The 14944-nt window shown below is 37.0% G+C and overlaps 3 protein-coding genes and 1 pseudogene across 3 annotated transcripts in view; all 4 read left to right on the top strand.

Annotated features, from left to right (window-relative positions):
* The first annotated feature begins 504 nt into the window (after positions 1-504).
* On the top strand, positions 505-2983 carry LOC107860231 (xyloglucan galactosyltransferase XLT2-like). Its single transcript, XM_016705506.2, has one exon. The coding sequence runs from the start codon at positions 1000-1002 to the stop codon at positions 2542-2544; it is 1545 nt and encodes a 514-aa protein (XP_016560992.2). The 5' UTR covers positions 505-999; the 3' UTR covers positions 2545-2983.
* Positions 2984-3074: 91 nt separating this feature from the next.
* LOC107860233 lies at positions 3075-6438 on the top strand (annotated as a pseudogene).
* Positions 6439-6545: 107 nt separating this feature from the next.
* On the top strand, positions 6546-8991 carry LOC107860232 (cytochrome P450 81Q32). The gene is made up of 2 exons (XM_016705507.2): positions 6546-7542; positions 8247-8991. The coding sequence occupies exons 1-2, from the start codon at positions 6670-6672 to the stop codon at positions 8862-8864; spliced, it is 1491 nt and encodes a 496-aa protein (XP_016560993.1). The 5' UTR covers positions 6546-6669; the 3' UTR covers positions 8865-8991.
* Positions 8992-12033: 3042 nt separating this feature from the next.
* The window catches only part of LOC107860235 (cytochrome P450 81Q32), a 10217-nt gene continuing 7306 nt past the window's right edge, over positions 12034-14944 (top strand). The window contains exon 1 of the mRNA XM_016705510.2: positions 12034-12828. The gene's annotated coding sequence lies outside the window, so the exon portion shown is untranslated. The remainder of the gene's footprint in view (positions 12829-14944) is intronic.

Genomic DNA, 14944 nt, shown 5'->3' on the forward strand with positions numbered 1-14944 from the left:
AGATCCGGATGACTCATAAATCCCTCCACTTTTTCGTCTGTTAGCGCTTAACAATTCTTTGCGTGATTACATGATCTACTTTCTTAACTTTCCTATTTATAACCATAGAATACTCTATTTGTTTCAATTTATTCGGTCAAATATTTTATTCATTTTATTTATTTTAGCATACCAATTTTTTTAAAATTATTTTTATATTACTTTTAAGGATCGTTTGATAAAAGATATAAGAAAAATAGTTTCAGAATAAAGTTTGATATTAACTTTATTTCATATTTAGTATAAGTCTATAAGCTACTCCTGAGATTATTTTATCCCACTATTACCATCTCATGAGGAGGGGGATAAATAATCTCATAGAATAAGATATTTTTACTTATCTCTTCCAGTGTAACAAACAACCCCTTAATATTATATTGTAGATAATTTTAGATTTTCAATGATACTATATTGTCTCGGTTCAACGGTTGCCAAGAAAAACAAACACCGTCCCAACTTATGTTGTAACTTTCGAATTTTAAAATTCGAAGGAGTCGATCTTGGATCTTTTAAATACTATTTTGAATTGGCTAAATTTTTATATAATTTTCAAACATAAAAATTCTATTCAAAACTAGAAAATTTTATGCCCAACAAATCTAAATGGCCCGACTTGCAAAAAGCAAAAAGTGACTCATAAACTAAAGTAAAACCGTGATGGTAGTATTATTTTGGATACAATAATTTTGTATAGTTAATTTCTAAAATTATCTATTAAATAATAAATTATGCCATGTAATATAATTAGGATTAGTAAACGCTGGGTGTGTCGGTAGTGTAGTAGTAAGTAAAGAACCTCACATTTGTTTATTTTACCCACAATCTGTCAGTTACAATAAGCGAAGCAACCACTCTGCTGCTAAAACCATTTTCTATCCTTCAGTTCTCTGCTTTACAGCCATTTCTTGTTTATTATACAATTCTTCCAGTCGCTTTTTTCAGTATAATAATTTTCATCAAATGCTTCCTCCTTACTCCGGCGAGTCGCCGGACGCCGATGAAACCCTACGTAAACCTCCCAAATCCAACAACAATGACTTTATCAAGAATGCTGTAACCAATTTCCAGTACCAGATTTCTACTCACCCAAGATTCTGGCTTTTCACCTTCTTCCTCTTTTTCCAACTTCTTGTTCTCATTTTCACCCGCAATTCTCCTTTCCCCTTTTCAGTCCACTCTCCGCCTAGTCCTCTCCCTCATTTCCCTACAGAAATCGCTGTATTTGCCGATATACAGAGACCCCATGAAGGCGGAAATGTGATTTATCCCTTCGGTGATTCTGAATGCGAGTATGGTCGGGTTTATGTCTATGATTTGCCATCCAAATTTAACGAAGATTTAGCTTTGTTAACCTGTGACGATCTAGACCCATGGAAGTGGCAGTGTGGCCTTGTGACCAATGACGGATACGGAAAGAAATCGACGGAGCTCGCCGGAATCTTGCCCGGAAATCTCTCCGAAGCGTGGTACCGGACAAATCAGTTCTCATCGGAGGTAATATTTCATTACCGGCTTTTAAACTATAGATGTAGAACTAACGACCCAGAATCTGCTACGGCTTTCTATATTCCGTTCTACGCCGGACAGGCTGTTGGAAAATACCTTTGGACTGATGAAATCGAAAATCGTGATTTGCTTAGTAACAAATTATTGAAATGGGTTCAAAGGCAAAAGTATTGGAAAAAGTATAAGGGTTTAGATCATTTCCTAACTCTTGGTCGGATAACGTGGGATTTCCGGCGATTAGGTGATCCAGAGAAACTGTGGGGGTCCACTTTTCTCAATCGACCACAGATGCGGAATGTTACACGGTTCACAATCGAGAAGGCTCCATGGGATGCAAATGATATTAGTGTACCTTACCCTACTGGATTCCACCCTCACTCTGTGGAAGAACTCCGGCAATGGCAAAACTTTGCGCTCTCATATAACAGGACGAGTCTTTTCACCTTCATAGGTGCGGCGCGTGGAGATATTGACAGTGATTTCAGATCGAGGTTAATGAGTTACTGTAGGAACGAGTCGGACTCGTGCCGAGTTGTGGACTGTGCAGTAATTCCCTGCTCTAACGGTTCATCAGAGATTCAAAAAGCACTTCTGAGTTCGGATTTCTGTTTACAGCCGAAAGGAGATAGCTTGACTCGGCGGTCTGTTTTCGATTGCATGGTGGCCGGTTCAGTGCCGGTTTTTTTCTGGCGGCGAACGGCTTACACTCAGTACCAGTGGTTTTTGCCTGAAGATCCGGGGGGTTATTCAGTGTTTATAGACCCGGAAGCAGTGAGAAATGGGACGGCTTCCATTAAGGATATTTTGAAGAGTTACAGTAAAGATCAAGTGAGGAAAATGAGGGAAAAAGTAGTAGAGACAATTCCAAGAATAGTGTATGCAAGGCCAAGTGGAGGTCTTGGGACTGTGAAGGATGCATTTGATATTGCAATTGAAGGAGTATTGAAGAGGGTCAAGGACGAAAACGAATGGAAGGAATACGTTGATTTACACAGTTGAAGATGATGAGTTCTAGTTTGGGAGATTTAATGAATGTTGTGAAGTGTATAAATGTTTCACTTGATTGAATCTATATACATATACTGTCATAAATACAGGGACTAAGTTTGAAGCCAGACGGGTAATTCTGTTAGGCCGGTGCCACGATTCTCATATTTCAGAATCAGTTTAGGTTGCTGGATGATGGAGAGTTCTGATTTTATACATATATTATCAAATATTTTTAGAGATTTGTGTTGAGATCAGAGGGAAAAGTGAGGTTCAAGTGTTGTTATCTGCCGGTAAGAAGTTATGTTGATCAGATTTTGGCAATTCTTTTCTGAATTTGTCTTTCAGTTCCATGTACTGAAATAAGGTTTCATATAGATCAACATTTCATCTTGTTATTCATCTTTATTACTTCCGACTTAATGCAGACATTTCATTTGGTAGCTTGTAAGAAGCTTAGTTATTGTTGCATTTTATGCTATTGTACAGTCGCACTGAATGTAATGTTCAACTATCTGGTAGCTTAAGTGTGTTTATAGCTTTGGTAGAACATTTAGAAGGCAAAGAGGCAAGACGGAGTAGAGAGTAGTTATTGAGATTTTCATTCGGGAGAAAACATTGAGGTTGTGAAAGAAAAGACAAGGGATAATAAAGTAAAATGAAATCAATAATTCTAACAGAAGTGGAATTAATTTGTTTGATATAAGCTTGAACTTTTCCAGAACAGTCAGTAGCTGCTAATTGCTATAGATATTCATCAAGTAATTCCTCGCAACAGATCTTTTCAACTTCATATTCCATCACTTCCATATGTCTTTTTGATTTTTGAAATGGAATTGTAATCATCTAATAGTCATGATCTTTGTTCTGGTGCAACAAGTTCAATTAATAGTGAAAGCACAAGAGATGGATTTGACATCATTTCAGTTGGTATCATGAATTTGTTGATCACACTGCATGTGCCGATCGAGCTGAGCTAGCTGTGGCATAATCATGACTATATTCGTTGAATTAAGTATTTGGTTAATTACTGTACTAGTTAGTAACACGTAGAGCCGGCAATTTCAACCCAGATTTATAAAATCAGTTAATTTTAGTTCAAATCCATTGCCGCTACTAGTTACATGCAATAGTTTCTTCATTGTCCGTGAGCGCTCCTGGTTTTACAATATCCTACAAAGCTGCTGAATAAGTTTATGACATGGAGAGTAATGTTCAAAAGATCATATACTAGGAACCCAGAACTACATTAATATAAATGGATTGATTTTCCAGAAAAATAAATTAGAGGATCGTTTCAAAGTCGGGAATTTCTCAAATCATAAATATTACTGTAAGATATCGCCTTCGCTTAGCTTGTACTGTAGAAGAATTGTTAATTTGGTTAGGGAGAGAAAAAGAAAATGCAAACAGCTGTTTGAAGGAGAGTTTCCACCCCACGAGTTTGCGTTGCTTGCTGTAGAAATTTTGGCGTACAAGCAGCTAAATCCAATATCAGATTCTCCCGGAGAGTAGTTGAGGATTATGCTAATACAGTCTTAATCATAACAAACTTTGACCCGCCAGTAATTATTGATAATTAGAGAATTAGTAAAGAATTGGTAATCAAAGAAAATATGATGTAAATTATTAGAGGAAATACAACTGCTGATTCGAAAAGTATGTGTTCACACAGCAACCAGTCATATAATATAGTATATAAGTTAAACGCAAGTGCAACAATTCACCTATGTCCTAACTCCTAAGGGAAAAAATGGAAACTATTTTGCTGTATACTTCACTCTCTATTTGCTTAATAGTACTAGCTCTGAAACTTGTTTCGTCAAGAAGAAAACTCAATCTCCCACCAAGCCCATTACTTAAACTTCCAATTATAGGGCACCTTTATCTCCTAAAACCTCCTCTATATCTCACCCTTGCTAAGCTCTCAACTAAATATGGCCATGTTTTCTCCCTTCATTCAGGTACCCGTCTTGTTGTAGTAGTTTCCTCACCATCTGCTGCCGAAGAATGCTTCACCAAAAACGATATTGTTTTTGCCAATCGCCCTCGTTTAATGATCAATAAATACCTAGGCTATAACTCTACCACTGTCGGTGATTTCCCTTATGGCGATCACTGGCGCAACCTTCTTCGCCTCTGTGCACTTGAAATTTTGTCCACAAATCGTCTCAACAATTTTCAGCCCATTAGACAACATGAAACCAATCTTCTAGTTCACAGAGCGTTTCACAACTCTGGCGACAATTTTGGGACTCCTGTTGACCTTAAGTCCAAGCTTTTTCAGTTGTCGTACAATATTATCATGAGAATGATAGCTGGAAAGAGGTATTATGGTGAAGAGGAAGACAACGAGGAGGCAAAACATTTTCAGGAGATTATAGATGAGATTACTTTATTTGCAGGTACATCAAATCCCGTAGATTTTATGCCAGCGATATTTTGTTGGTTTTTCAGGAGTATGGAGAAAGATTTGGCCAGACTTGGTCAAAAGATAGACTCTTTCTTGCAAGGTTTGATTGATGAACACCGTCATGATAGAAGGCAAAACATCATGATTTCTTCACTTCTGGCATCTCCCGCTACAGAAGGCTGCATCCATTTCTTGGAATTACATATATATATATACATATATATATATAGAGAGAGAGAGAGACTAAGTTCGAAAAACAAAAGTCTCAAATATTTAGTGGTATAGTAGGCCTCTGGATTTGTTAGAATCAACCTACAAAAGCAGTTATGGGGAATTTTCTCATTAACTAACAATTGCAGGTCATACTGAATGCAGGGACTGATACATCGTCTGTGACGATAGAATGGGCAATGTCTCTTCTACTTAACCATCCAGAGGTATTGGAGAAGGCCAGAACTGAAATAGACAACCATGTGGTAAGGACCGTTTAGTGGATGAGGCAGATTTACCCAAGCTGAAATACCTTCGAAGTATCATTTGGGAAACCCTCCGGTTGTATCCAGCAGAACCAATGCTAGTACCTCATGAATCATCTGATGATTGCAAGGTTGCTGGCTTCCACATTCCACAAGGCACGATGCTGTTGGTGAATACTTGGGCCATCCACAGGGACCCATTACTTTGGGAGGATCCAGAGAGCTTCAAGCCCGAAAGGTTTGAAGGTGTGGAAGTGGAATCATGGAAGCTATTGGCGTTTGGAATGGGAAGGAGAGTGTGCCCAGGTTCTGGACTTGCTCAACGTGTGGTTGGTTTAGCTTTAGGAACTTTGGTGCAGTGTTTTGAGTGGCAAAGGGTAAGCGAAGATACGGTCGATTTGATGGAAGGAAAAGGTGCCACTATGCCAAAAGCCGAGCCACTCATGGCTAGGTGCGAAGCTCGTGACATTGTTCACAAAGTTCTTTCTGAAATATCCTAATGTTTCTAGTGTCTTTCTTGCATTTTGTACTTGGTCCATACCTTTAGAGAAGTTTGAACTAGAAATGTAACTTGTGTTTTCATCCTCTCATATAATATGCACTATCTAGATTCCTCATTTGTCAATAAGATACTTCAGATCAAATAACTTTCAATATGTGAACTCGCTGGTGTCCTCACTGTTGAAACTGCTTCCCATGCTTCACGGAGAAGCTGGCACCTGATGACATTTTTTGCAGATTTTTCTGAATTAGGATAATCCATGAAGCTATAAGCAAGGAACAAAGTAAATGTCGTGCTTAGCTCACTAAGTGTAACATCTAATTGTGGATAAACAAAATGGAAGGGCAAAACCTATTTCAGCATCCAGGGCCTCAAGGACATTTCTTGAAATTGGATTAGGAGGAAACTCATCCAGAACAAAATTAGCGAGAACTCTTCGATCATAGATGAACCAAATATTGGGCAGACCTACCAACAAAGATCAGAATCAAGTATAGAGATTTTAGGCATGGCAATGTGTCGGAGCATATGTGGGGCAGGGCGGGTTTGAACCTGTTTAGGCGGGGCAGGTTCCAACACGCTCCTTTTGCGATTTACACATTTTTCTTTGATAAAACGTCCTTCACTATGAGTAGGACCAACGAATTGAAAAGTCTATGACAATGTAGGCTTAACAACCACATCAGATATAAACCAATCAAGTGCAACAAGTTGAGATATGTCCTAAGGCAAAACAAAAAAAAAAGATGGAAGCAACTTTGCTGCTCTCTATCTGCTTACTAGTACTAGTTCTGAAACTTGTTTCGTCAAGACGAAGAACACTCAATCTCCCGCCAAGCCCACTACTTAAACTTCCAATTATAGGACACCTTTATCTCCTAAAACCTCCTCTACATCGCACCCTTGCTAAGCTCTCAATAAATTATGGCCCTCTTTTCTCCCTTCAATTTGGTACCCGCTTTGTTGTGGTGGTTTCCTCCTCGTCTGCTGTTGAAGAATGTTTCACCAAAAACGATGTTGTTTTTGCCAATCGCCCATGCTTAATGATTGGAAAATACATAGGCTATAACAATACTACTGTCGCTGGTTCCCAGTATGGTGATCACTGGCGCAACCTTCGCCGCCTCTGCGCACTTGAAATTTTCTCCACAGGTCGTCTCAACAATTTTCAGTCCATTAGACAACATGAAATCAAGCTTCTTGTTCACAGAGTGCTTCAGAATTCGGGTGGAAATTTCGGGACTCATGTTGAACTTAAGTCCAAGTTCTTTCAGATGTCGTACAATATTATCATGAGAATGGTAGCTGGAAAGAGATATTACGGTGAAGAGGTTGACAACAAGGAGGCAAATCATTTTCGGGAGCTTATGGAAGAGTTTAATTCATACGGGGGTGCATCAAATCCTGCGGATTTCATGCCTGCAATATTTCGTTGGTCTACCGTGAGTATGGAGAAGAATTTAGCTACGCTTGGTAAAAATATGGACGCGCTCTTGCAAGGTTTGATTGATGAACATCGTAGAGATATAAGCAGAAATACTATGATTGATCATTTTCTTTCTTTGCAAGAATCAGAACCGGAATATTACACTGATCAAATCATCAAAGGAATTATATTGGTAAGCTTAATTTCTTCACTCCTGTATCTCCCACCCTATGTTAATTGATAATCTTTCCATCACTTAGCTATATGCGGATGTATATAGAAGGCCCCATCTTCTCTCTATCGTCTCTATGCCTCATCTATTCTCTCTGTATCTGATGAATGGAATGGAATATCCCACGTCGATGATTAAATGAAATTCTTATCTTCTTATAAGACAGGCAATCATCCTCCCTTTAAGCTAGGTTTTGGGGTGTGAATTTGGCTCAACGCCTAATTTGACATGATATTAGAACCATACCCTATGTGGGCCTCAGGAAACCGGACAGTTGGTTTGAGCTAGACAATATCCTCTTCTCTCTTTCTCATCTCCTTTCTTACTGCTTACTGTTCATTAATCTTGTGCTGCCTTCAATTTACAGATATATAAGAACAAATTCCCAGTTGTTTCCTGCTTCTATTGCATTACCCTGTGTGTATTTGAGGTCATTACAGAAAAGTAGTATTGCAATAGGCCTCGGTATCTCATGTCCCAAAACTGTCAACTGAATTTTTAAGAATATTATATTTTGAACCATAAATTTAGAAGTACAATCATTTTAGTGCTGATAATTTTAAATGTTGAATCCATCATAATTAAATCCTCATACGCCTCTACACGAGAATATAAGCTTACAAAAGCAGATGGTAGACACATCCCTCATTCATTAATAACCGCAGGTCATGCTGCATGCGGGAACTGATACATCATCCGTGACAATAGAATGGGCAATGTCTCTTCTACTCAACCATCCAGAGGTGTTGGAGAAGGCCAGAACTGAAATAGATAACCATGTGGGTAGTGATCGTTTAGTGGATGAAGCAGATTTACCCAAGCTGAAATACCTTCGAAGTATTATCTCTGAGACACTCCGGTTGTTCCCAGCAGCACCAATGCTATTGCCTCATGAATCATCTGATGATTGCAAGGTTGCTGGCTTCCACATTCCACGAGGTACCATACTATTGGTGAATGCTTGGGCCATCCAAAGGGACCCCTTACTTTGGGAGGATCCAGAGGGCTTCAAGCCAGAAAGATTTGAAGGTATGGAAGTCGAACCATGGAAGCTATTGCCATTTGGAATGGGAAGGAGAGCCTGCCCCGGGTCTGGACTTGCTCAACGTGTGGTCGGTTTAGCTTTAGGAACTTTGGTGCAGTGTTTTGAGTGGAAAAGAGTAAGTGACGAGAAGATTGATTTGGCGGAAGGAAAAGGTCTCACTATGCCAAAAGCCGAGCCACTCATGGCTAGGTGCAAAGCTCGTGACATTGTTCACAAAGTTCTTTCAGAAATATCCTGATGTGTTATAGTGTCTTTCTTGCATTTTGTACTTGCTCCATATCGTTAAAAAGGTTTGGATCAGTGATGTACCTTGTATTTTCATTTCTCTCATATAATATGCACTATCTAGATTTCTCATTTGTCAATCAGACTCCAGATCAAATAAATTCGGTGTTGTCACCTTTTAATGGTGCAAAAAGTAGAAATAAGGCTGCCAAAGTTGCTAAATTTAGTGAATCCAAATGAATTGAATCAATTAATGAACAGGTAAGGAAGTAGAAACAATGTAATAAGACTTGGGAGTCGATTGCAACTCCACATTCCAACATGTACTTGGAAGTGTTTGTTATTCAATGACAAGGAAAAGACAATATATCATTTCCAGCAACTAATCAAGTTTTCAATATGTGAACTTGCTGGTGTCCTCAGTGTTGAACGGCTTTCTGTGCTTCACAATTTTCTAAATTTGGATAATCCTTGAGGTCATAAGCAAGGAACAAACAAAGTAAACGTCGTGTATTCAACATCACTGGTGTATGTTTGCTAAAGTAGGGATGTCAATCTGCTGGAGATAAACAAAATGGGAGGTAAAACTTACTTCAGCATGCAGGACATTTGTTGAAATTGGATCAGGACGAAACTCATCTAGAACAAAATAGGCCACAACTCTTTAATCAAAGTTCAGAATTGAGTACCGAGAAAATGGAATGGATTTGCTAAACATTGATCGGTTGATAAATCAAAAGGAATATACATAACGTAAATTTATCCACAAAATTCAATTGCACTTTAATTTTACGGGTAATTATTTACCTTCTAAACAACTTTCAAGTGAATTATACACAACCTAAACATCTCACGTAAAAATATTTATTAAGTTCGCGCATTGAAATAAAAAATATTAAAAAAAAGAAAAGAAAAGTGGGCCCATTTCTTTATTTTCATCTTCCAAATATTCCCTCCATCATCTTCCTCACACCCCCATCACCCCCTTTTTTTTGTTCTCTATTTTTTTTTCACCACTATATATCAACCAATTTCAATCAAATACATATCAAAATATTTCTTTTTGCGTGAATTCATGAATTCATGCAATAAGTCAATCAACAGTTGAAATAAATTGATTCCACCAACAATTGGAATAAATTGATTCCATTATAATTGGAATAAATTGAATTTTTCAGTCAAATATATTTAGAAAACTTCAATTTGATATTGATTCCACCAAGATTGAAAATGATTCAATTTTGTGTGAGTTCTTACGAAAATTTTTTCAAGAAAACTAAATTTATTTCATCAAAATCAATTTTCATCAATAGTTAAATTAACTCCATATTGATCGAATTCTTGTTTTGATGAACAAATTAAAAATACTCATATGAAAAATACACAAATTTCACAATTTCGGGTTTAAAATCGAAAATAATAAATGTCAAAAAATGAGTTAAGTTCACATTCGTGGGAAGGGAAAATAAAAATTGAGATATTACAGAGTCGGCAGAGGGTGTGTTGGTGGGGTGGGGTGGGATGGGCAACTTAAAGAAGAAACAATTTTTATGGTGGGTGGGGTGGGCCGGGAGGGGGGGGGGGGGGTGGAGTTAAAGAAGCGGGATGAGAGTGGGGGTTGAGAGTTGAAGAAGAAAAGAAAGGAGGGTATGAGGATTTTTATTTTATTTTTCAATTTATATATATATACTATCTGGATCAGAAGGACTATCAATACATTTGACTAGTTCAATCAGAAATTATATCGAAGAAGAAGCAGTCTATTGTAGATTCTACGGCATAGTAATGGAATTCTAGAATGATCAACTATATATATATATATAAATGTATATGTACGTGTGTGTGTGCGCGTGTGAAGTATTTTTTAGAATAATTCACATTGCTTCGACGTGGCTCCAACGTGGCGCGTGTGAAATGCACTTTTTCTAGTGAGAGTGATGTAATATTTTTAGGATGGTATAAAATTCACTTAAAAGTTAGTAAAGAATATATAATTGTCCGTAAATTTGAAATTTAAAGTAAATTATGCGGATAAATTAATGAGTAAAATGATGTATTTTCTCATTTATTTGGGAGGGACTGTTTGAAGTCTTAAATTTGAGTGGCTCAATTTGCACGACATGGGGCAAAGTACTTTATGGCAAGATGATTAAGGGATTTTGGCAGGTTACGGAACTTGCTGTGACCCATCGCTATGTTTGACAAGGAAAGCATTTGGGTTAGATGGGCCGCTCTTTCATTATTTCATCAGTTTTCTTTTTTTTTTTTGGATTTTGATAAACATTTTTTTTTAAAATTGATATTTTTAATGTAGTTAGCTTATACTCCCTCCGTTTTTTTTTTAAAAAAGATCTAATCTGACTTGGCATTAAGAAAATAAAGAAGACTTTTGAATTTTGTGGTGTTAAATTAAAGATATGTTAAATGTATCAAAATGCTCTTTAATCTTGTGGTCTTAAACATACCATGTGGAAAGTTAAAATTAAAAAGTTACTAAAAAGGAAAAGAAGTCATTCTTTTTTAAACGGACTAAAAAAAAGTAGTTCATTCTTTTTTAAACGGACAAAGTATCACATATCAACTTTAGCACTATGGCATTATTTTTACTTGTAAAACATGTAGGATATTTTGTTTACTGTAAGTTTCTTTAATTCTTTTTAATTTTCTTGAAATTTTAATGTTTCTTCAGCATACTTTTGTGTTATTGTGCTATTACATTAATTTATAAATTAAAATTTTAAAGATACATGTCCTTTGGAACATACTCCCATGTAGGGGTGTTCACAGTTTGGTTTTTAACCAAATCGAACTGCGATCTAAATCAAACCGATTAAAAATATCGATATTTGGTTAGGTTTGGTTTGGTTTTACTCTAAAATAACTGACAAAATAATCAAATCGAACCGATATATGTAGACACCTAATTTTGTCCCTCCCAAAAATTCAATTTATCTATTTTTACCTCACTTTATCGTACAACCTCACACACGTAATTATACCCCACAAAAATATAAAAAATAATAATAATAACAACAAAATTTTAATAAATCCCTAATATTCCTTGTCCTAACAAAACTCCTAACTAATTTTATCTTATCCTAACCGACTCACCCACCACACTAACCTACCCTACCCCACTACCCCACCCTAATCTCACAATACACATACGCGGGTATAGGGGAAAGGGGCACACAACAGAATCTCCCAAGGAATACAAGAAAAAGAATAGAATTTTCATTGAGAAAAAGGGAGTAGGGGCCCACATGATTTTGATTCAATATATACAGTAACACAATATAAAAAAGGTTTTTTTTTTCTTTTTCCATTGGGGGCTCTTTCTTCTTCACGGACGCACAACAAAAACTCTATACACTCACAACACAAATAGAATTTCAGTATTTTACACAACAATGGAAAACAACTATACACAACAATACTAGACACCCTCCTAATTTTTGCACACCACTCGCGCACACACAACCATACACCCGATCGAAAAAGGGAGAGAGAGTTGCGAGAGAGATAGACGAAAGGAGTAGCTGAGTGATTGAGCAGAAAAGTAGAGAGAAAAACAGAGGGAAATCGGGAGAGAAATTAGGCGGAGGCTGACTGTTCTGGCGAGTTCTCGCCGGAAAAACATCATTATCGCCTGAGTTCAGATCTGTTCTCCAATTATTGATCCTTTTGAGCTCGCCGGAGCTATGAGGAGACGAAAATCGGCTCCACCTCCACCAAAATCCCAAAACCCGACGCACCTCCATCTAATTCGGATAAAATCCGTTGTAAAACGAGAGAAACAGTAACAAGGAGTACGATTTCGGATACGGGTCTCTGTTATTTCTCGATTTTAGTTCGGTTTTAGCGAGAAAAAGTGAAGTCTTTATCAAGTTGGGGTTCGTCGTTGAGGTTTTCTGTTCGGGATTTCAAAATTCGATTTTTCTTAAATATTATTATCAACGGAAATCAGTCATCGAAAGGTTCAATTCTATCCTTTCTCATTATATTTCATCATATGTGCTTGATTTGTGTGAGATTTGGTTGAATATTGGGTGATATTGATTTGTGTTGCTCAGCTTCGTTGAATAGATGGTTGTGGATTGTTGAAATACTAATCTTGAATTTATTGAAATTTGGTGTTAAAAAGGAATGCGGGGGTTGGATGATAGAAATGGATAAAATGAATATTGTTTAGTCTTGGTTTACTGTCATTGGTTATTTTGGAACAAATACGAAGGTCAAATGTGGTAGTATTATGATTAGGCCATCAAAGGAATAGGCAAAAGTTTAGGTTCGGGTAGGTAAATTTAGGAATGATGTTGGATCAAATGCATGGAGTATTGAATGTGTTGAATGCTTTTTCTAGTTTTTCTCACATTGAAAAATTGTACTCATTTGGCCGGGGAATGCCCCAAGGTATTTGTATTAATTTATCCGAAAAATACCTCGAAGTATTTTGTACTCGGATGACGTCTGTGATGAAGGCCCAAGGCTTCGGGTAAAGCATCAGAGCATAGTTTAGGATTAGTTTAGAGTAGGATTTATATTTTTTCGCATTTTTCTATTTTCGGGTTGTAATAATTGGACTGGACACTATAATTTTGGATTTGTTTGTTTGTTTGTTTGATTGATTGGTTTGTATGTTTTTGTGTGGTTTATACATTCTTAACGTCGAATTAGCCGATATGCTCCACCAAGCGACCGTGGTCGAACCACAGGATCGAGGGGTGCTTAACACCTTCCCCTCGGTCAACACAATTCCTTAACCGGAATCTCTGTTCGCGGATCAGTTTAAAAGAGTAAAAAACAGTTTTGAAAAAGGATTCCCAAAGGTGACTTGGCACACCCAATTAAGCCAAGTGGCGACTCTGAGTTTAAAAGTAAATAGTCTTTTTCGAAACAAATCTTCTTCTTTTGTCACTTAGTAATAAAAACTCTTTCGAAACTTAAAATCTATTCTTTTGGAGTTGAAAAAGGGGTGTGACAGCACTGGCGATTCTGCTGGGAATTTTTCAAAATTTGAGCTTATGTTGGAATTATATCGGCTTAGTTTGGCACTATAGGTGTACAGACATTTTGTTTGTGTTGTTTTGTATTATTGTTTATTATTTTTGAGTGCCTACGTGTTCTTTGTTTATAGTTTTTACTTTATGTGTTACCGCTTTATATCTGGCATCATGTGCATAACCCAAGTCTTTCTTTCTGCAACAAGTCCGTAGTACACGTGTGTACACGACCTATAGTTGAGTCATCCTTATTTTAGGAGGGGGAGCCGTTGGGTTGTATGGAGTAAGTGGCCAACTAAAGCAAGCTACTATCAACCACACGCTCTCCCGAACAGCCTTGTTAGTAAACCCCAATGTAGATCAGCCTTTAGGTCATGCTTATGTGCATCATATGGAGACCTAGAGGGGCCCACTTGGTCCTTTGTAGGAAACTCACCTTTAAACCATCCCTACGTGCTAAATGTTGCATCTCTGAGGGTAATGTGGTCATTTGACAGATCGATTTGGGGAAAACATGTTTTAGAAGTAAAGTCTGTAGATAAGAAAGTGTTGAAAAAAAAAAGAAGGAAAGAAAAGAAAAGTGAGTCGAAAAAAAAAAGAGTTTCGTAGTTTTTAGAGTTCTTTATGGCTTTTGTTTTTCACAATTAAAAAATTCAAAAAATAAACAAAAAAAAAACCCTGCATTCATAATTCGAAAATTTCAAAAAGATTTTTTAATGGAAGTTTTTATAAAGGAAAAAATGTAAAAAAGATGGCAGGACCTTTGTACATCTTATATAACAAAAATACCAAAAAGATTTCTTTTCTCTTTCATAGTTGTTGGTGTCAGTTTTGTGTGAAGTGTCTAATTGAAAACCCAAAAAGATTTTATTTTCATCGTTCGTTTGTAATCGAGTTTCTTAAGTCAAGTCTTAGTTCATTTTAATCCTTAATTGTCCAACCTGGACGAATTACGCATCCCTGATTCTTCTCTCCCTGGAGTGAGATACGTAGACAGCCTATTGTTGGTTCGGGGATCTTATTTCAAAAATCAAAAAAAAAAATTCTTCACTCTTTATTTAGAGTAGGTGTCATATACTTCTTTAATAGA

This window comes from Capsicum annuum, chromosome 2, assembly GCF_002878395.1.
Source record: "Capsicum annuum cultivar UCD-10X-F1 chromosome 2, UCD10Xv1.1, whole genome shotgun sequence".
NCBI lineage: Eukaryota > Viridiplantae > Streptophyta > Magnoliopsida > Solanales > Solanaceae > Capsicum > Capsicum annuum.